The 22992-nt window shown below is 31.2% G+C and overlaps 1 protein-coding gene and 2 long non-coding RNA genes across 7 annotated transcripts; 2 read left to right on the top strand and 1 right to left on the bottom strand.

Moving 5' to 3' along the window:
- Positions 1-9194: 9194 nt before the first annotated feature.
- LOC145955644 (uncharacterized) lies at positions 9195-12627 on the top strand. The gene is made up of 3 exons (XR_014432306.1): positions 9195-10758; positions 10851-11813; positions 11887-12627. It is a non-coding gene; the product is annotated as an uncharacterized LOC145955644 (long non-coding RNA).
- A 222-nt stretch (positions 12628-12849) lies between these two features.
- On the bottom strand, positions 12850-13999 carry LOC145955646 (uncharacterized). The gene is made up of 2 exons (XR_014432307.1): positions 13775-13999; positions 12850-13174 (listed from the first exon to the last, which is right to left on the bottom strand). It is a non-coding gene; the product is annotated as an uncharacterized LOC145955646 (long non-coding RNA).
- Positions 14000-14809: 810 nt separating this feature from the next.
- LOC145955643 (uncharacterized) lies at positions 14810-22992 on the top strand. Of its 5 annotated transcripts, none has more exons than XM_083070619.1 (6): positions 14810-15009; positions 17422-17534; positions 17999-18157; positions 20725-20812; positions 21991-22651; positions 22759-22992. In XM_083070619.1, the coding sequence occupies exons 3-6, from the start codon at positions 18102-18104 to the stop codon at positions 22773-22775; spliced, it is 822 nt and encodes a 273-aa protein (XP_082926745.1). In that variant the 5' UTR covers positions 14810-15009; positions 17422-17534; positions 17999-18101; the 3' UTR covers positions 22776-22992. The 5 variants fall into 5 exon arrangements, with proteins under 5 accessions (XP_082926745.1, XP_082926742.1, XP_082926743.1 ...); XM_083070616.1 differs by lacking the exon at positions 14810-15009 and adding an exon at positions 17043-17344; XM_083070617.1 differs by lacking the exon at positions 14810-15009 and adding an exon at positions 17043-17244.

Genomic DNA, 22992 nt, shown 5'->3' on the forward strand with positions numbered 1-22992 from the left:
TTTATGATTGTAATTATCTGGTTCAATGTTTATCATTTAATTATGTGTTTTGACTCTAATTATAATTATCTTATGTTTCTATATAAAACACATTTTTTCATCAAATCCCTTTCAAAAAACATCTCTCAAAAGAATGGCAAGAAGAAACAAAGGTAATCAGTCAACAAATAAATCAACTAGCTAGGATACAACCAATTGCTCGGAAGGAGATGAAGAAAATAACAAAATAGTTTCAACAAATCGTTTATATTTCTTCTAGGTTCTTTCATTTAAAACCCATTATTTAATTTCATTATTTTATGAGATTTTTAATTAAATTCTCTAATATATTTTTTAATTACAGTATAAGTGTTCATCAAATATCTCAGCCAAAAAATGACAAAGAAAAATACTATAATATCTCGAGTGCATCATCTCCCATAAAAGTTGTTGAAAGTAGGATTGATAAGGATGTGGAACAAGCTAGTGGGATGGATCCATTAATAGTCACTTTCAATAGTTTATCCAGAATGATAGTGGATAAATATCCTAAATTGAAGTTCGCACTTTTTCCATCAGGACTTCCAATACTTATTGATAATAACCAACAAACTTGTTCAACTAATTCGCATCAAATTCCTTCAAGAGTGGACAGTCAAAGTAAAAGTAGAAGGATATTGCTTGATCATTATGAAGCAGATAATAAATATTATATAAATTATCAACCCATGTCTCAGTATATATATAATTGATGGAAGAATTGTCTATGTTCAAATACCAAAAGTAAGTTCCATCAATTATATACGGAGACATGGGTTGATAATTTATATAATATTTATTATCTGCTTCATAATGATCAAGCAATATCCTTCTACTTTCACTTTGACTGTCCACTCTTGAAGGAATTTGATGCGAATTAGTTGAAGAAGTTTGTTGGTTATTATCAATAAGTATTGAAAGTCCTGATGGAGAAAGTGAGAACTTCAATTTAGGATATTTATCCACTATCATTCTGGCTAAGCTATTGAAAGTGACTATTATGGATCCATCCCACTAGCTTGTTCCACATCCTTATCAATCCTACTTTCAACAACTTTTATGGGTGATGACGCATCCGAGATATTATAGTATTTTTCTCTGTCATTTTTTGGTTGAGATATTTGATGAGCACTTGTACTGTAATTATAAAAAAAATATATTAGAGAATTTAATTAAAAATTACATAAAATAATGAAATTAAATAATGGGTTTTAAATGAAAAAACCTAGAAGAAATATAAACGATTTCTTGAAACCGTTTTTTTATTTTCTTCATCTCCTTTCGAGCAATTGATTGTATCTTAGTTGATTTGTTTGTTGACCGATTACCTTTGTTTCTTCTTGCCATTCTTTCGAGAGACGTTTTTGGAAAGAGATTTGATGACAAAATTGTTGAGCTTAGAGGAGCCTGAACTTGATGAGGTCAAGATTATCTCTGAAGCTTAAAGGAGTTTTGATGATCACAAAATGTATGTCAAGGACAACAACAAACAACAACAACTTAGAAGACAAAAACAAATTCAAAGAAAGTGCTATGTAATAGGGATTAGTATATAAATTGTTTTGATTGAGTTTATATGTTGTGTGTGCTGTGTGCATAAGCAAAATCTATATCTAAACTAATTAGAGAGTGTATGATGATGAGTTAAAAAGACTAAAAAGTTATTTTGAGACTTAAAATGAAGTTTTGAAAACTAACTCAAAATAATCGATTATCATTAAATATAATCGATTATTCCAGCAACAGGCAGAATGGGATGCCTTGCTGCAATAATCGATTATTTGCCAAATAATCGATTATCCCAGAAATAACTCTCTGGAATAATCGATTATCCAGAAAAATAATCGATTATATTGTTCTTGGTTGGTTTCCAGAAAACCTGAAGAACAAAATAATCGATTATTCTTTAAAATAATCGATTATCTGGTTCTGAAACTTTTATAAATAGTTTGAACTTTTAGAAACTTCAGATAAGAGTTAGAATTGATAATCAAATTTAGAAAAGCGTTTTTGTGGAGTCTTTGTGACAATCTTGGAGAGATTTCTTTGTGAATTCAAGAAGAAAAACGTTTGTGAAAAACCTTGAAAGAGATCATCATCATCATCACATTCTTGAAAGGGGAAGATTAAGATTTGCTTCTGAATTCCAGGTGAATTCGTTCCTTGATTCTTTGTGAATATTTGTAAAAATCTTGAGAAGGGTTTCTCAAGTGGTAAGGATTCTTGTAGTGGGTTTCTACAAGGGGTGCTTTCTTGGGGTCAAGAAAGTGGTTATCTTTAGTGTTGAAGTATATGCATGTGTGGTATGCTTGTAAACCTTCTTCATTAAGATAGTGGAACAAATCTTGATGAGGTGCTGATTGAGGACTGGATGTAGGTCACATGTGGAGTGGCTGAACCAGTATAAAAGACTTGTGCAATCTTCTTCTACCTTTATCTTTTACTTTGAGTAATATCTTGGTTGAACATTAAAGAAGATAATTCTTGATTAACATGTGTGTGTGAATATTGATGGTTTAATCTGAATTAAAGCATTACATTTGAACCTCATTAGTTTTTGTAATCAAGAAAGCATATAGAATTCATTCTTCCATAACAAGTCTTTAAAGAAGCTTCATTTGAAAATTCAGTCTTAGAAAAGTTTAAGTGAAATAAAGATCCTAAATACTCTGAAATTTTTTAAAGGGTCATAGAATCCAATTCACCCCCCCTCTTGGATTGTGCCAGTCTATTCTAAAAATTGGTATCTAGAGCAAGGTTCTTGAGAGTTATTCAAGATTTCAAAAATGGCCAACAACAACCTACCCTATGGTGAGGGTGTGTCTATTCATAGACCTCCTGTTTTCAATGGTGAAAACTATGTCTACTGGAAAATTAGGATGAGAATTTTCATTGAAGCTATTGATATTGTTGTATGGGATGTAATAGAAAATGGACCCTATATCCCTATGAAAAAAGATGGTGATGAGATTAAAGAAAAAAATTGGAGTGAGTGGAGTGATGAGGAAAAGAAAAGAGCCCAACATGACAAGAGAGCCAAAAACATCATAACATCTGCATTGTCAATTGATGAATTTTTTTAGAATTTCACAATGCATATCTGCTAAAGAAATGTGGGATACTTTGCAAGTCACTCATGAAGGAACAAGTGATGTAAAGAGATCAAGAAAGCATACTCTCATTAGAGAATATGAGCTGTTTAGAATGCAAAATGGTGAATCTATTTCTGATTTTCAAAAAAGATTTACACACTTGATAAATCACCTTGTTGACCTTGGCAGGAAATTTGAAAAAGAAGAGCTGAATTTGAAAGTGCTGCAATGCTTGGACAAATCATGGCAAGCAAAGGTGACAGCCATAGAAGAATCAAAGGATTTGACCTCTTTGACACTTGCTACTCTCTTTGGGAAACTAAGAGAGCATGAGCAAAAGCTGCACATATTTGAAGAAAATGAACAGCAGGACAAGAAAGGAAAAAGAGTGTCATTGAAAGCCTTGAAATCTGCCAAAGGAAAAGAGGTGTGTGAAGAATCAAGCTCCGATGATTCCGAAACTGAGAACTTCAATTTGCTGGTGAAGAAGTTCAGAAAATTCATAAGGAGAAAGAAAAATTCCCCCTACAAATTCAATAGAAAGACAAACAAGAAAGAGGAAGCAAGTACATCCTCCTTCAATTGCTTTGAATGTGGAAAACCGGGGCACATGAAAGCTGAGTGTCCAAACCTCTTGAAGAAGCAACAAGAAGAGAAGAAAAGCAAGAGAAATGGAAAAGGGAAGAGAGCCTACATTGCTTGGGAAGATAATGACTCAAGCACAACAAGTGATGAATTTGAATGTGAGGAGAACAATTTATGTTTGATGGCTGGAGCTGACCAAGACACAATTGTAAGTGATTCTGACCTTGAATTTAATCCGGACTATGATCAACTCCAAGAAGCTTTTATACAAATTCATGAAGAGGCTGTGAAATTAGATGCCTTGAATTCAAAGCTGAAAAACAAGCTGAAATGGTATGAAAATGCTTTAATTAAAGCTGAACAAGAGCTTGAGAATTTGAAACATGAGCATGAAAATCTTCAAACTATGTTTAAATTTAGTGAAGCTCATTGTGAGAACTCCACCTCCTCAAAAGATGTTTGTGAAAATTGCAAGACTTTTGAAAAAGAAAATGCTGATTTAAAATCCACTCTTGCAAAGTTCACTAATGGAAATGCAAATTTAAATATTCTTTTTGGGAAAACAAAGAAACACTTTTGATAGGAGTGGACTTGGTTTTAATCAAAGCATGAGTATGCCATTTAAGTCAAAGAAAGAACCTTTTTAGAAAAACCAAAATTTCAGAAAATTTAAAAGCAATTTCTCTAGACAAACAACTTGTTTCTATTGTTGTAAAAGAGGTCACACAATAAAGAACTGCTACTCTAGGGAGTATGGAGTTCCAAATGGAGAAATGGTTTGGATTAAGAAAAGTCAAAGGCTGAGAACTAACCTACAAGGACCCTTCACATGGGTACCTAAATTTTTTCTCTGAATCTTTGTTGTAGGAATGCTTGAGGGCCAAGAACTTACTTTGGTATCTTGATAGTGGCTGCTCAAGGCATATGACTGGGGATCCTTCAAAGTTCTCAAGTATAAAATTGAAGAATGAAGGGTATGTTACCTATGGTGACAACAACAAAAGGAGAATTCTTGGCCATGGCAATGTTGGTAACACCTCCTTTCAAACATTGATTGAGAATGTACTGCTTGTTGATGGATTGAAACATAATTTTCTGAGTATAAGTCAACTAAGTGACAAAGGCTTTAAAATTGAATTTGATAATACATGTTGCTTGATATGTGATAAAAAGACTAAAGAAATCAGATTCATAGGAAAAAGGATTGACAATATATACATGCTTGACTTAGAACACTCTATAGAAATTTCAAACACTAAGTGCTTAATAACTCAAGAAGAAAACATATGGCTTTGGCATAGGAGAGCTGCATATATTCATATGGATCATTTGAATAAACTGAGTAGGAAAGAATTAGTGGTTGGTTTACCTAATCTCAAGTTTAGTAAGGACAAACTATGTGATGCTTGTCAAAAGGGCAAGCAAGTGAAGGCTAGCTTTAAAAGCAAAAATCAGATTTCCACAACTAGACCTTTGCAATTAATTCACATGGATTTGTTTGGTCCTTCAAGAACCATGAGCTTTGGTGGAAACTACTATGGTTTAGTGATTGTTGATGACTACTCAAGATACACATGGGTTATGTTTCTTGCAAACAAAAATGATGCTTTTAATGCCTTTATAAAATTTGCCAAGCTTGTTCAAAATGAAAAGTGTTCAAACATTACCTCTATAAGAAGTGACCATGGAGGTGAATTTCAAAACATAATGTTTCAAAAATTCTGTGAGGAACATGGTATAAACCATAATTTCTCAGCACCTAGGACACCTCAACAAAATGGGGTTGTTGAGAGGAAAAATAGGTCCTTAGAAGAACTTTCTAGGACAATGTTAAATGAAACAAAATTGCCAAAATATTTTTGGGCTGATGCTATTAACACAGCTTGTCATGTGTTAAACAAAGTTCTGATCCGACCTATATTAAAGAAAACACCCTATGAAATTTACAATGGAAAGAAGCCTAACATTTCATATTTTAGAGTGTTTGGGTGTAAGTGCTTTGTGCTGAAAAATGGGAAAGAGCACTTGGAAAATTTGATGCAAAGGCTGATGAGGCAATCTTTCTAGGATACTCTACAAATAGCAAAGCTTATAGAATTTATAATAAGAGAACTCTAGTTGTAGAAGAATCTATCCATGTGGTATTTGATGAGTCTAACAAACAAGAGACAAGGCAAACTGAAATTGAAGACTTAACTGATTTGCTGGATCAACCTCTATTGGAAAGTGAAACTAATAATAAGCCTAAAGAGACTTAACTGATTTTTTTTTTGCCTATAATTCCCTTTGTGAGTTTTCATTCTAGCAGCTTCTTAACAAGCAATGCTTCTCTCTTGTTAAAATCATCTTTCAAGAAAGCTCTATTCATTTTGACTAAGTGTTTGAGGGATTCGTCCTCCTCAAGTTCTATTCCGCTTGGATTTCACGGTTGTACGACACGGCTTTATCCTTTTAGGGCAAGAGTTAGGATCTTGATGATTGTGGATTTCTTTTTCCTAAACTCTTTATACATGGCTCACTTTCCATTACTTCTGGCTAATGCATATAGGTTGATTTCTCTTTTTATTCTCGTTTATTCTTTTTTTCAAGAAGGATATGTTCTAAATGAATGCAATGTAGAATGAAAAGAAAGTTGAGAATAATAAATACCAGTTCTAGTATTGGAATGACCCGTTCCAGCCTAGGATTCTTTAGGTGTTTTAGTCACGTTGGAACGGCCCGTTCTGATATTGGAACGGCCCGTACCAGGTTCGGAATGGCCCGTTTCAATTTTGGAACAGCCCGTTCCAGGCTACTAAAACCACCTTATTTGGCCTTTAGACCTTCTGATATCCTGTCTTGTTGTTTTCCTGCTTCGAAAGCTCATTCCCTTCATAACAGACACTACAAGAAAAATCAGCATTATCTACGGAAAAAATTCGTAGATAATGATGAAATTCCGTAGATAACTGATAATTATCTACGGATTATCTACGGAAAATAATTCGTAGATAATCAGGTCATAGATAACGTTATCTACAGAAAATTTTTCGTAGGTAACATTACTTATGAATTTTATCTACGGATACAGAAATTATCTATGGATGAGTTTATCTACGGAAATTTCCGTAGATAACTTACCCACGAAAATTTCTGTAGATAAGTTATCTACGGAAATTTAAGCTATCTACGGAAATTTTCGTAGGTAAGTTATCTACAGAAATTTCCATAGATAACTTATCTACGGAACTTTCCTTAAATTGTTCACAATTTTACTTCAGGGCAATACTTTATAATTATCTGCAGGTGCGCACAAAATTATAATCATCTTCAGGGCAACAAATTTTTGAACACTTACAACATCAAATTCTCATTTCTTGATAAAATTAGGAGCTGCAGCAAGATTAGGAGATTTCTCTTCCAATGAAGTATTCAAATTGCACGCAGATTCTCTAATTTCTACTTCAAGCATCTCTATTGCACTCCTGCAAAGGAAATAGACTATTAAACTTGTTTTTTTGCTGGATTTTGCGCTGGCTAAATTGACAAAGCAAATTGTGACAACAATCTAATACGAATGATACAATTTAGGGAAATGAAATAGGAAGCTTACTACTGGCACTTTCTCAATCCCTAGCTAAGTATCAAAAAAATGCAAGAACAATGATAACGATGAAGAATGTAAAGAAAGTGTAACCCAGTAGTCACGATACATGGGAACTCTCCTCTAATCAAAACCTTGATCCAATCACACCCCTTAACTAACTTATCTTTTCCTAATTCATTTCCTCTCATCAAATACATTTAATTGTATTGGGTAGTTATTATTTTGACTAACTCACTAGGTTCTAACCCCCTGCAAGAGGCTTAATAGGTTCCGAATTGAAGTTTAAATATTCTCTCTTAAATTTTACATTCAACAAAAACAAGGGTTCTGTACTTGTAGTAAAGTTTCATTTCAACCCTTTCTATCAATAGAATGAAATAAGATAAAATGAAAACGTAAGACAACTAAGCTTGAATGCACTATTTTATCATGAGCATAAAGTGCAATAAGTAATAATAATAATAATAATTATTATTATTATTATGATGATGATGATATAATAATAATAATAATCATAATAATAATAATAAATGACTGAACGAAGCTTATTTTTACAGAGCAGAATGAAAGCTTAAATAATTAAAAGTATAAAAACTGAGGAATTGCAAGAATGAAAGCGAGAAACAGAGCAGAGAAGCCATAAAATACCTAATAGAAGGAGGTTGGTGGCCGGCGAGGGACTGTTGGAATGATTTAACACAACTGGAGGTGTGGTGGCCGGCGAGGGACTGTTGGAATGGTTTAACACAAAAGGAGGTGTGGTGGCCGGCAAGGGACTGTTGGAACGGTTTAATGGAGAAGGAGCTGTGGTGGCCGGCGAGGGAGTGTTGGAACCGTTTAACAGAGAAGAGAAGGAGGTCTGCTAGGGCAAGAGGAAGGTTCAAAACAAATTTCGTGTATCACAAGACTAAGTTATAAAAATAAAAATAAATTTAATTCTTTATGAGCATTATTTTTAATTTTAGTTTCTGCTCAGTTTATTTAAAATAAATAAATAAATAAACATTTATTTTAAAATTTAATTTGAATAAAACATGTTATTATTGATATTAAATCATAATAAATTTTCTAATATTAAATTTAGTATATATTAAAATTAATTAAACATTTGTAATTAAGAAATTATTACAGATTTTAGACATATATTTTAAAGTTTTTATTTTATTAAATTAATTAAAAATTAATTATATTTTATCACTTTTTAATAAAGTGAGTGAATGATAATGAATTAATTAAAATTTTAAAATATATTTTTATTAAAAATAATTTTTTGGTCAATAAAAAGTATCATAATAATTAATGAAATTAAATAAATTAAATCTTATAATGGTTATTTTTTTTTTCATAATGCTAAATTAAATATTCTAATTATTTTTATAATAAGTTAAAATGAAAATATTATAATCAAAAGAAATTTAATATTTAATCAAAATATTATATAAATCATAATTAAAATTATAATAAATATTCTGATATTAAATTTATTATATGTTAAAATTAATTACATATTTATATCAAAGAAATTGCTACAGATTTTAGATTTTATTTATTATGTTTTATAATAAATAAAATCCAATATTAAATCAAAAGATTATAAAAATCATAACTCAAATCCAGGTAAATATTTTGATATTAAATTTATTATATATTAAAATTAATTAAACATTTTTATCAAACAAACTCATACACATTTTAGATTTTATTTACTATCTTTCATAATCAAAAGAAATCTAATATTAAATCAAAAGATAATAAAAATTATAACTAAAATATTTATAAATTTTCTAATATTAAATTATTATATATTAAAATTAATTAATTAAATATTTGTATTTAAGAAATTGTTACAGATTTTAGATATATATTTTAAAGTTTTTATTTTATTAAATTTATTAAAAATTAATTATATTTTATCACTTTTTAATAAAGTGAGTGAATGATAATGAATTAACAAATTCTAAAATACATTTTTAATTAAAAATAATTTTTTGGTCAATACGGTAACTAAAAAGTATTATAATAAATAATTATACTAAAAAAGAATAAATTTTATAATGATTATTTTTTTAATGATGTTAAATTAAATATTCTAATATTTTCTAATAAATAAAAATGAAAAGATAATAAAAATATGTTTTACCTATAGAATTTATCTACGGAAATTTCCATAGATAACTGAACATTATCTACCGAATAAATTCCGTAGATAATATTTCGTAGATAATTAAACGTTATCTACGAAAAAATTTCCTTGTTTGTGTGCCCCCGGACGAAATTGGGTGTCTACAAGGGTTGGACGTTTGAGGTTAGTTTCAATAATCGTGACTTACATTTAGCTTCTGCGTTAATTGTTCATCTAGAACGGCCCGTTCTACAACCAGAACGGGCCATTCTACTTGAATTTAATATTTGTTAATTGTTAATGTAGAACGGGCCGTTCCAGATTAACAATTAATACAAAAATAATGCTTCTGGAACGGGCTGTTCTGCTTTCACAACGGGCCATTCCAGACGCATTATTTTTTTATTAATTGTTAATCTGGAACGGCCTATTCTGGTTGCAGAATGGGCCGTTCCAGATGCATTAAAGAAGGAGAATTTAATTTAGTTTAATTTTTTTAGGATTATGGCAGATTCGGGGTCTGGTAGTGGAAAGAGGGAAGGGAGATCTGCCACTCGATTGTCTGGGTTGACAGTTGGACGCATTGCGAAGGAGAGGACACTAGTTGAGGTGGATCCTCGTTCTAGCAAGGCGTCAAGCCCAAATGCTGCAAAGTTTAGGAGCTATTTGGGAGTCCTAGCTCGACGTCATGTTTCTATTATCATTACATCATGAGATGATGTTGAGGAGGCTGACAAGAATCTCATGTGGCAGAATATTCAGATATATACTTGCACATCCCTTCAATATTATATAACTTAAATATGTTATTTATTATTTGTTGTTATTTTGGTAGCAAAATTTTGATATTCCCAACACCGAGGTCATGAGGAGGAAGATGTTATCTGCCCTTGCCACCAGGTTGAGAGACTTCAAGACTTTCTTGACACGGGAGTATGTATTTGGAGAGCGACAAAATGAGACTCCCTGTAGTACCAGATTACTGACGAGGAGTGGATGCAATTTTGTGCCACTCGATTGGACCCTTCCTGGCAAGTTAGTTATTGATAATTCTTACATTGACACAAATACTTAAGGTATATTTTAATTAATCTCATTTTCTTATTTGTATTATTGCAGGCCAAAAGAGTAGTTGCCCAAGAATGACAGAGCAAGAATGATGCACCCCATCTATTGTCAAGAGGGGGATATGAATTAAAAAAAAGAAAATGATGAAGGCTAGGGCAGAAGCATCAGGGGTTGAGTCTACTGACCGTGTGGAGTCACCTCCCCGTTATGAGATGTGGATAGCAGCTCGAACAAAATCAGATGGGCAAATGACTTCTGAGTCTGCAAGGGTCATTTCTGATAAAATAGTAAGTAAAAATATACAAACTAAGACTCTTCATTTCAACTCATTCAACTCATAAGTGTAGTTTAGGGTATACTTATTGTTAATATGTTGCAGGAGGGTTTAGTTGAGCAGACCACCCAGGGCTCATTTGTTCCCCATGATCGGGATGATATACTCACAACGACCATAGGAAGGCCAGAGCACGCAGGGAGTGTGCGTGGTATTGGTGGTTCTTGGAGTCACCGATATTACTTTGGTTCACCACCATCGAGGAGCAGTACTGTTGGCTCTTGTAGTTAGGAGGCTATGCAGAGAATGGAGATGCAGTTTGAAGAGAAATTGAAGAACATTCGAGAAGAGTTTGAATAGAAGTTTGAGTTTTTGGCTCGTTCTCAGCAACAAACTATAGTTCCTCATGATGGTGTTCGAGTCAGCACTAAAGGGAGTTGTGCTACTCCAGATCCCTCAAGGGAATAGACTCACACTGATGTACCAAACCAGTGTGAGTTATATGTTGAGGATAACCCCCCACGGTTAGTGGCTATTAGTCGAGTATTTGAGGGTGGCTTAACCATCCATGGTGTCCCTCTACAGCCAGAGTGGACACGGGTTGTGATTGACCATGTTCAAGATGCTACTACTCTAGTGCCTTTGCCCAAACAGAGGTTCAACTAGTGGGGCAGGCAACCGGCACATTCTTAGTTTGGCCAAAATGTTTAGTTATGCCGCTTTCAACACGGGCAAAGGTAATTCTATTATTGCTCTTTTATATTCTTATAATTCTATTATTGTTTAACTAATCTTGATTCTTTCTTTAGGATTTTATCAATCGTGGAAAGGAGGTCATGAGAGAACCTATTGTTGATGATGCTGATATCGCAGAAGCTGAGGATGGTCCCATATCTAGGCTTCTAACCATATTACCACGATTGAAGAAGAAACCAATTCAATTGCTGTGGGACATTAGAGTTTTTGGAGTTGATAGCTTTGATGTTCCACTATACATATCCCTGTCCGACACATTAGAGATTGTTGGGGGAAACTCCATAATATATCTATCATACAGCTGTGGGCCATGTAAGTGATATTTTCTTTTATGAGTCTAAAATTACAATAGTTACATTTAACTTATAATAATTAATTGTGTTAGGTACATGGACAAATTGAGTGTGGAGCAAGCACAAGCACAAGTATATAGATTTATTGAGCCTCAATCCATCCAAAAATCAGGAAACACTCAGGTCCATATCCAACAATATATGCAAACATGGATGAGTGAATCAGGAAGAGATATATACATTGCTCCATACATTGACGGGTTAGTTTTTTAAGTAATTTTTTAATCATGGTAATTTTATAACTAATTTGTTTGTCATACAATGTAGGTCCCATTGGCAGTTAATGGTAATCATTCCTAAGGAAACACCGTGGTGTGGTTTTGTTCACTACATCGAAAACCAAGCCACGAAATTAAATGTCAATTACAAGGGTAACTAAAATTATTCATTATGTTTTAAAACTGTAACTATATATATTGGCTAACATTTGTTTTTATTTACACTAGTGGAAAAAACACTTTTTTGACTTTTAAAATCGGTTCTACGACCGATTTTAAAAGAGCCAATTTTAAAAAGTGAGACTTTTAACATTGGTCGTTGACCGATGTTAAAAGTCCCACTTTTAAAATCAGTTAAGACTGACCAATGTTAAAAGTCTAACTTTTAACATCGGTCATGCCATGATTGATGTTAAAAGTAGTTAATTTTTTTTTAAAAATATTTGACTTATTTTAGGAGGATCCCTGAACAAAACCTGTAAATTAATAAAATACTAGATAATTCATATGTTTTTAATATATCAAATTACATACAAATGATAAGAGTTGATAAATGTCAACCATATATGTAATCAAAGTAACTTACAAATTATTATGCATCCTAAACTACAAAATGAGTAAAACTATAAACTTACGTTTTATGCCCAAGAAGGGAGGTATTAAGCTTGTACGCACTACCCATACAGACATAACCAAACATCATATTCTTTGAAATTTCTAACTCAGTGGGAAGTGGCTTGATTGTTGTTGCTTGCTACATCTAAGTTTTACAGAAAATTATGCAAATATGATGCTATATTTTTTTCTTTTGTTGGGGGCACAGAGAACAAATAAGAAACTCTACAACCATTAAAAGCAAGCGATAACAATATTCTGAATCATTGATTCCCAGTCCTACAAAACAGCTTGTATGTAATAAAGAATTTCGAACTCTAACCCTCGGATACATGCTGTCATTAAACTATACCTTTCCAATAAGGCGGGGCTGACCATGGTGAGAATTCATATGAAATTTCTCTCTTCTTTTGCTTCAAGGGCATCCACTTCCTCGTTGGATAGTAGGTCCACAATAGGTTCATATACGTCCCACTCCTTTCTTTTCCTGTTATATTCAAGAAAATAAGCCAAGCCTGTGACATAATCTAAACAGGGATGTTAATACAAAACTTGCAAACTAGTTCCTGGCCCAAAGAAACCTTGTTCTATAGGATCGAGGAAGTCACAGAATTAGTTGGGTGATAGTTATTAAGGATTGAGGAAAAACATTTAAATTTGTTAGCAGTTGGGAAATTGACATCTGAAATTTGGGAATTGAGCATTTAAATTTGTAAAATAAAAAATTGCAAATCATTGAATCATGTGACTAATATCGATAATATGAAATTGCACCTATTCATTCATGCACCATAAAATTCGAAGTCATTTGAAATTCATCTTATGATACAAATTGATAGGTAGCCGAATCAAATTGAATAGTAGGATTCAATTTGTGAATAACTGGTAAAAAATGTCATATTATGTCACCGTTTATCCACTTTTCCTAGCTGAATTCTAATATTTATGAATTACTTAATTTCATGGGCTACGAAGGCACGATGACTAAGCAGTACTCTAAGATGATTGGACAATGATATAAATGTTCCGAACTAAATTATTGAATTTGAGCAAAAAGTAGTGTTCAAATTTTATGAAACAGACTTACCGGACCACACTAGATTTTGGACTAAATAACTTAACCAAGTCCACTGCTACAGCGCCTCCTTTACTGTTAACATATCATTGACAATAAAGCGGATTAGGAACGTACATATTCACATGGAATTTAATAACATTGCATTTATCACACCACGCGAACCATGACATAAATGTATAAAAAACAACCTGACAGGAGTATATGTTGAGAATAAGATGTATGCCCAAGATCCAATCTATCTTATATGCATTAATAAGATTATACTTTATTTTCATGTTTATTGATTATGAGAAATAATTAATATGATAAATTCCTTGATTAAAATTAAAGACTTCTTTTTTTATAATAGAGATTATAATAATGAGAAAAACAAGTCCTTTTTAATTTTAATCTAAATTGTTCTTGATCGTAGGATTATTGAGGATAGGACATCATTAATCCACATAGATCAATATATGTGTAATAGTTTTTATTGGACAGAGATTAATAAATCTCATTTATTAAATTACTCATATAAATAGTGCATATAGGGATATGACTATTGAACAGACTCTATAAAGGAAATTTTATGTTAATCTTCTAAAAGGTTCTTGAAAATATTATTTCATACTATCCAGACGTTAAGGAGTGTTGCTAGACGCCAACCTTGATTAGTAAATTAATGTAGTTAATTTACTACCAGTTTAGTTTTGAACCTACAGGGTCACACACTAACGAGTGTTCTAATCTTTGCTCAAGAAAATTTATTATTTGATAATTAAATTAAAGAATTTGATTTTACCAAATAATTATTTTTCTTATAAATAAAATATTATTTATTTAATTTTGACTAGCATCAAAATATAAATAATATTTGTTTCTATTAAGATAGAAAAGCACGTCAGTTTTTCAATTTCAAATTGAAAGATTCAATTTGAATTTTGACCTAGTCAAAAGTGGTTTTGATAAGAAAAGATAAAAAGTAATTTCTTTTGGATATTTGATAATTCCTATTTTTTAGAAAATAGGATATGGAAGTTGTTCCTAAGTGAATAGATATGTTTACATATTTATAAATATACAGCTCCACTATGGAGAAAGACACACAGAGAAACCATAAGAAAATTAGTTCTTTTCTCTCTTATATCCTGTGCTGGGAAATTGCTCAGTCGAGAGGTTGACAAGCAAAGATTAGTCTCGGTGTGGATACACGTGAGACCTTCATAGTTTTGAAGGAAATTTTTTAAATTTTAGACTTCAACCGGGTAAACTTTATTGGCTTTCATAAATATCCTATTAATTATTATGTGTGGTTTTATCATAAAGTAGATCTTTTTATTTCCTCTACATATGTTTAGAACATGATTGAACTTTCAATTGGTATCAGAGCTTGTTTTTATGCTATATATTACACTGTTAGTAGTTAATAAATTTTTGAAACCTTATATGTGATATTGTTGTTTTTACGATTTGCATATACAACAATTTCATTTTTCTGTGTTTGCGAATAGTTTGTATTTATGATTGAATACTGCAAGTGAATGTCACACAATTCGCATAATGCCTGCATTGAATTCTCGAATTGAATAATAATAAAATGTTTGTTATATTATGTTCCCTGTTTACGAATTTAAAAATTAAAAATTTGCTTTCCATGGATTAGGCATTAATTTAATGACATAGCGTATGATTGATATGAGATGGGACATATAAGATGTTTGTTATATCATGTTTTCCGTTTGCGAGTTAAAAAATTGCTTTCCACGGATTAGGAATTTATTAACAAACAGTTTGTTAACATATTTTAAATTCATGGGTTTCCAATTCAATGAGATATTCAGAATCGTAAAATATTAATTAGTTAATATTTTATTATGAGAAATTTGATAGTTCAAATTAATTATTTGGAATAGTTTCGGTTCTCTATTTTTTTTAAACCTTTTATAAAGTATATTAGGTGTATATTAATTATTAAGTACGAACCGACAACCAGGGGACTTGTGATTAATTATTGCATAACATGCGAATTTGGAATTAATTTATAGTGACTGCCTAGACAACCTAGGAGAGTATAAAATTAATTTAAGGATACTAATAGGAGCGACCTGACAACCAGGGGACTTGTGATTAATTATTGCATAAGATGCGAATTTGAAATTAATTTATACTAAGTGCCTAGACAACCTAGGAGAGTATAAAATTAATCTATGGATACTAATAGGAGCGACCTGACAACCAGGGGACTATTTAGTATATTATAAAATAAAATAAAAATTATATGACTTAAAAGATGTATGGAAAAATGACTTGACAACCAAGTATTTATTCATGAATTTAAAATATTTATTTTTCTTGAGAAGAAATAATCACTACACCAGAAGTGGCAATAGATAGCACTATTTAGATAGCGCTTAATTAATAAGTGTTGTGTTTTAAAACATGAAACGTTAAAAAAACGCTTAATTAAATAAGCGCTATAATATAGTTTTATATAGAGAGCGCTTAATAAAAAAAATGCTATCTTTGTGTTATTTTATTTATAAAAAAAATATGTTATAGCGCTTTTATTAAAAAGTGCTTTTTAAAATTGGCAATAGATAACACTATTGAGATAACGCTTAATTAATAAGTGCTGTGTTTTAAAACATGAAACGTTAAAAAAGCGCTTAATTAAATAAGTGCTATAATATAGTTTTATATACAGAGCGTTTAATAAAAAAAATGCTATCTTTGTGTTATTTTATTTATAAAAAAATATGTTATAGCGCTTTTATTAAAAAGTGCTTTCTAAAAGTGGTAATAGATAGCACTATTTAGTTAGCGCTTAATTAATAAGTGCTGTGTTTTAAAACATGAAACGTTAAAAGAGCGTTTAATTAAATAAGAGCTATAATAAGGTTTTATATGAAGAGCACATAATAAAAAAAATGCTATCTTTATATTATTTTATTTATAAAAAATAATGTTATAGTACTTTTCTAAAAAAGTGCTTTCTAAAAGAAAATAAATAGACAACGCGTGTAAATATAGGCGCCATTTATAAAATTTTATGAATTGATTATTTTTTTTAAAAATTATTATGGCACTCATTGAAAAATAACATTTTAAAAAAAATAACTGCAAAATACTTATTAAAAAAACGTTTTTTATTGATTTATAAAAAAATATGTTATAGAACTTTTCTAAAAAAGTGTTTTTTAAATAATATAAATAAACAAATTTATAAAATTTTATAAATTAACTATTTTTTTTAAAAAATTATTATAGCACTCAGTGAAAAATAATATAAATGACTCTATTGCACTAAAAGCAAAAAATGGAGGGAAAACTTGAAGCCAAAACGCGCGTTCATCTCTGCTATGCTCTTTACTCCAAAGTATGAAGTATCGCTCTCTTCCTTCTCCCATCATCGTACCAATTTTCCGCACCTTCACCGCAACATGATCTAGCAGTTCCACCATTAACTCTGCTAACGGGTTTCGCTCGCAAAATTTGGGGCAGTAGTGCTTATTCCGCTCTTTATTTTTTGCCCTTCGTTTTCAATTTTGCTTTTGTTTTCGTGGAATCTAGGGTTTTCTCAATCCAGGGGATCCATGCTAGGTTTTCGCAATATTCCTTATCCACGTGCTTAAGTTTGTTTTCCTTTTATTAATTTCTGCCCCTGCGTTGTATTTTAGGAACGGATCGTGAAACACCGAAACCTTAAGTCGAAGTTTGCCGCGTAGAAATGGAAGGTGCCTTTGACGATGAAGCTGAACCGACCGTTACTATCGGCGAGTAACGGGAACTGGTAAGTCATTTTTTACATTTCTGCTGTACTTTCATATCTATATGAAACGATCGATAGTTTCTATTTTATTCACTCCTTCATTGTTGCTGGGATAGTCATCAATAATTATGATAGTTATTCTTTATCTTTTATTATTTGTTTCTAGCTTAGTTCCATTTTCTCAAGCATGCTTTTTGAGAATTAGAAAGGTAACTTGTGTATGTGAATGAAATACACTATAATTGTGGCATATGATTTGCATCTGAATTCTGAAGTGAGATTGTTTTTTTTCTTGTGCACTTTTCTGTATTGGGAAGAGACTGCTGATTGAAATTCAAGCTTTATAAGCAATTGTGGTTGGGCAGAGCTATTCCTCTTAATGCTGACTTATTGTTGTTATGATTGATTTTGTTTTACTCAGAAGTCAGAATGTGGCATGATTCAAATGTTTGACACTTTAATCATTGGCTTTTTCATTTTTATAGGAAGCTGATTTAGTTTTGGGGGGTGTTGATGGCAAGGAATGTACCTACAACAAAGGTTATATGAAAAGGCAAGCAATTTTCTCTTGCCTCACCTGTACTCCAGATGGGAATGCTGGAGTTTGCACAGCTTGTTCATTGTCTTGCCATGATGGTCATCAGGTAATTTTCTTTTGTCTCTAGAATTTTGGATTGCATTAATATAAAACTGGAAATGGATATGGATTTTTTCATTAATGCTTACCATTTGATGCTGAGTTGTGATATATGACCATCAGGCAATTTTCAGCAACCCATGTAACAGCTTTTTTATATCTCTCTTTCTCATCCTTTTTTTTCTTCTCTTTTCTCCTACAGTCTTGTTTTCATTGTTCTCTTTCTAATCTGTGTTGTGTTTTTGTATTTATACCGTTGTCTTTCCTTTCCTGTTTTCTCTTCCATCAGTCTATCTTCTCTGTTTATTGTCTCTTGGTCCAAGTCTTTGAGGCCTTCTGTGTTGGTCATCTTCTCCCAGACTCATTCATTCTTTTACTCCATCTCTTTGGCTAATCATGGCATCCTTTGTTACTGTTTAGTGTTTAGTATTTACTTGTGTATGTTTGCTCAAGAGATACGACCTTTAACTTTTTGTTGAAAATTTATGTGTATTTAGTATGAATTATGTAAACTGTAAAAGAATTCAAAATAGCCTCATGATAATGATCATGTGATTGTGTCTTATGGATCTTAAATTTTCCATTATCCTCTGTTAATGTGTATTGTTAATGTTCATTGATTTAGCAATTTGATGTTTTTAGCCTTTCTATGTTTGCTGCTACTTTTATGAGAAATCAGATTGAGCATTGTTCAGTTACTGCTGAGAAGTATTATTTTAGGCTTGAAGAATGCATACAGTTTATTATTTGATAAAGTGCTGCATGAAGTAAATTAGATATGCCTGTTGTAGTCTGTTTCATGTTATCTCTTGTTATAAGAGGTGCTCAAATTACTCCATTTAAGCCATATTTTTTTTAATTGATTATACTGTAACCATCAATATTATCCCATTTTATCATTAGAATACTTGAACTTTAAGTGTGCCATCTTATTTGTGATACTGTATATATCTGGACCTTATTTTTCCCAGTATTATGCTATATCGTTGTTGGGGTATTCAGTATTGCTTGTTACTTTGGTAATCATTGTGATTTGCACTGTTAAAAAAATCCCCCATATAATATTCAATTGTATTTTTGCTTTAACCAGAGAGATATTTTCAAATTACAATAAAAAATTAGTTGCTTTGTATATTGGCAATAGTTTTGCAAGGGAAAGTATATAAATTCGTTAATGGTGCAACTTTGGTGTATGTTATCCCTCTGCTAATTTTCAGTTTCATATTTTCAACTGACAGAATGTTACAGACACAATTTTAAGATGTATCGACTAGTTGACTAAGTATAGAACAAATCATGAAGACATTGTATTAGTTTGGAATGAGTGTCCTTCTCTGTTTGTATCCTTTTGAGATAGCTAATAAGATGAGAGTAACTTACACTCGCTCTTAATTATTTATTTATTTATTTTTAATTTTTGTTTCCTATTTTTGATGCATAAAAAATGTGCATTTCACTATTTTTTGTTATGCTTCCTATTTTATATGCATAGAAAATCTGTGATCTAATAAATATGTTGGAAAATTATTTTATAATTTAAAATTTAAATTAAATGTATTTATGTAATTAATTTCTATTTTAATTAGTTTTATTAAAAATATTTAAGAATTAAGTCCGTTGTGGCTTATTAGTGGTGCACTGGTGCTTTAACGTTAGTATTTGGTTAACACATTTCATATGTAGATACATTTTCAGTGTTCAACCCACTGGATACTGTGGTAGTCAACAAATATCTTCTTTGAAGCATACATATACCACATTGTGAAATATTATTTCTTGCCTTTTGAAATTATTTATGTTATTGTAAAAATGTAGTATATTTTCGTTTAAGATAAATAGTTTATATTACAGTATAATTTTTTTTTAATTTTTGATAATTTATTTTAAAAATATTAAATTTTAATTCATAAATAAATATAATTAATAAAATTTCTAAATATATTCTCATCAAAGAATAATTCTAAAAAAACACTTTCTCATAAAATAGTTGTGAGCCTTTAATATATAAGTTTTGATATGCAAAACGACCGTAAAAAAGAACAAAACAAGTTTTATTTCCAAATAATAATATGTGTTTCTACTTAATTTATGCAATATTAAAAAACAAATAGAAGATGCTTTTCTTAGTCTTTAATTTTTTGTGCATTAATGTTAATTGTTCGAAAATCTTTTGATACATACATAAATACTTTGCGTGTTTTAATTCAGACTCTATACTCATTTTCCTAATTTTAAACAATTTAAATTTTGAAAATTTTATTACCAGTGATGTTGGTGTAACATCTTAAATATTTTTGATAATATACTGACTGCTCATGGTTTCATGATGATGTGCCTGATTCCTTTAATGGTGTTTCATCAGTTAGTATGCTCATGGTTTCATGATGATGTGCCTGATTCCTTTAATGGTGTTTCATCAGTTAGTATTTTTGTAGGATTAGTTATTTGAACCTTTTGATTATGTATTGTTGGAGTGTAACATTAACTGGACTATTACCTTTGCATATCTTATGCCTTTTATGTCAGTATCAACTTCATATAGAAGTGTAATGGCTATTTTATTTTATGTTGCAGTGTTGATGATGGATTTCCAGCTGTCACATTTTATTTTGAAAATGGACTCTCCTTGAAAGTTTATCCACATGATTATTTATTTCCCTCTGTAAGTATATTGAAAATCTCATTAGATTGGTCATATTTGACTTGTTTTGGGACCTATTGTCAACCTTCACTAGTTATTGCTCGTGCCTCATGTTTGTTATTCCTTTTAAGTATTGCATACGTGCATAAGCTTTGCGTTTGGGACTGCATTCAAACTACAATTATATTTTGGTTTTATAGTGGCTTTTTATAGTATAGGATGAGACAGAACAACATGTACACTTATTGAATTCATCATTTTGTGGAAAACTGTACTTGCCAATAGTTTTAGCATGTTAAACCTTTGGGTTTTGTAATCAACATCACATCTTTTAATTAATATTTTGAAATGTTTGATTGTGATCTCGCTTAGGAATTATATGGTATTTGTTGCTTGTGCTTTTTGATAAGGTCATAAATATGCCAGTGTCTTTTCGGTTGAATGTATTTTGGAAGTATTATGTTTGTACAAATAATATTTTATTTTGAGAATGTTCACCTAAAAGTAATTTTGTTATGATACATTGTTTGGATATTAATGTTTTGTAAAGCAAAGCAACTTTTAGGTGTGAAAATATCAAAATAAAATAAAAAAATACATTACAAGTGTTAATGATGTAAAAAAATTATTAAAATAAATTAAACATATAGATAGCGTTTATATAAGGAAGCGCTTTCTATTGGCTAGAATATAGAAAGCGCTTTTGCTACATGCAACATGCACTTTCTATAAGATAGCGCACTTAAAAGGAAGTGCTTTCTATTTGCATATACATAGTTAGCGCACTTAAAAGGAAGTGCTTTCTATTTGTATATACATAGATAGCGTTTTTTTAGAAGCGCTATCTATTAATAGACATCGTTCAAATAGAGAGCGCTTTTTAAGCGCTGTCTATCATTAAAATAAGCGCCGTCTATTGATGTTTTTGAGGTAGTGAATAATTTCTTAAAATTGCTTTTATAGTCAGTGGGAGAATTTTTATTTTATTTGAAATTTTTGAATATGATTTGACATATTTATTATTTAGATATCTTGAAATGTCTACTATATCACTTTGTTCTATACTTGCTAATGGAAAGTTGGTTGGATCCAACTTTGATGATTGGTACCGTACATTGAGAATCGTTCTCATGCATGAAAAGCTTATTGATGTGATTGATAAGCCTGTTGTACCTCAACCTACTAATGGAGATGAACAGGCAACCAATGCTTATAAAATGTACTTGGAAGACTACATGAGCACCAAATGCCTCCTTTTGGCATCTATGAGTTCTGAACTTCAGAGGCAACATGAGGACATGGACCTAGTTGACATTATTAATCATCTTAAGAAGATGTATGGTGGACAAAGTAGAACTGCTAGATTCCAGCTGTCTAAAACTTTGTTTAGGTCCACATTGACTGCTAATGCTGAAGTAGGACCCCATGTTCTAAAGATGATTAGTCTTATAGAACAGCTTGAGAAGTCGGGGTGCAAACTTGGAAAAGAGTTATCCCAAGACTTGATCTTACAGTCACTCCCTCGGACGTTCTCACAATTCATTGTTAACTTTAACATGAACAAAATGGATTGTGATTTGCATGAGATGCTGAACTTATTAATTGATTATGAGAATCAAATTTCCTCTGAAAAATCCAAAGGAACTGTGATGGTAGTTGGTAAATCCAACAACAAAAAGGGTAAAGGTAAGACTAAGCCCAAAAAGAAACCTTTTGCAGCTAAGGGTGGTGTGACCAAACCCAATCGTAAGAAAGTTACGGTTGACAAAAGTGATGTTGAATGCTTCTATTGCAAACAAAAGGGACACTGGAAGAGGAATTGCAAGAGGTATATTGATTCTCTGAAGGAAAACAAACAAGGTATGACATTGATGAAAAATGTTTTCATGATCTCTTTAACTGTTACTGATTCTTCAATGTGGGTATTAGATACTGGTAGTAGCTTTAACATATGCAATACGTTGCAGGGGCTACAGATAACTAGAAGGTTGAAGAAAGGAGAAGTCAATCTTCAAGTTGGGAATGGAGCAAATGTTGCTGCTTTAGCTTTAGGATCAATTTCGTTAATAATGCCTACTGGCAAAGTGCTAGTGTTAGACAATTGTTATTATATTCCAAAATTTGTTTCGAATATTATTTCAATTTCTATGTTGGACAAACGTGGTTTTCGTACTATTTTTAATAATAACATTTGCTCAATT

Source organism: Cajanus cajan, chromosome 3 (genome assembly GCF_000230855.2).
Source record: "Cajanus cajan strain Asha chromosome 3, NIPB_CcT2T_4, whole genome shotgun sequence".
Taxonomy (NCBI): domain Eukaryota; kingdom Viridiplantae; phylum Streptophyta; class Magnoliopsida; order Fabales; family Fabaceae; genus Cajanus; species Cajanus cajan.

Excerpts from the sequence above, each read along its gene's own strand:
- LOC145955643 (XM_083070619.1), top strand. The coding sequence starts at position 18,102 with ATGGGAATGCTGGAGTTTGCACAGCTTGTTCATTGTCTTGCCATGATG. Across the intron at positions 18,158-20,724 it reads CTTGCCATGATGGTCATCAG|TGTTGATGATGGATTTCCAG; the intron begins GTAATTTTCTTT and ends TTTATGTTGCAG. Across the intron at positions 20,813-21,990 it reads ATGATTATTTATTTCCCTCT|GCAACCAATGCTTATAAAAT; the intron begins GTAAGTATATTG and ends GGAGATGAACAG.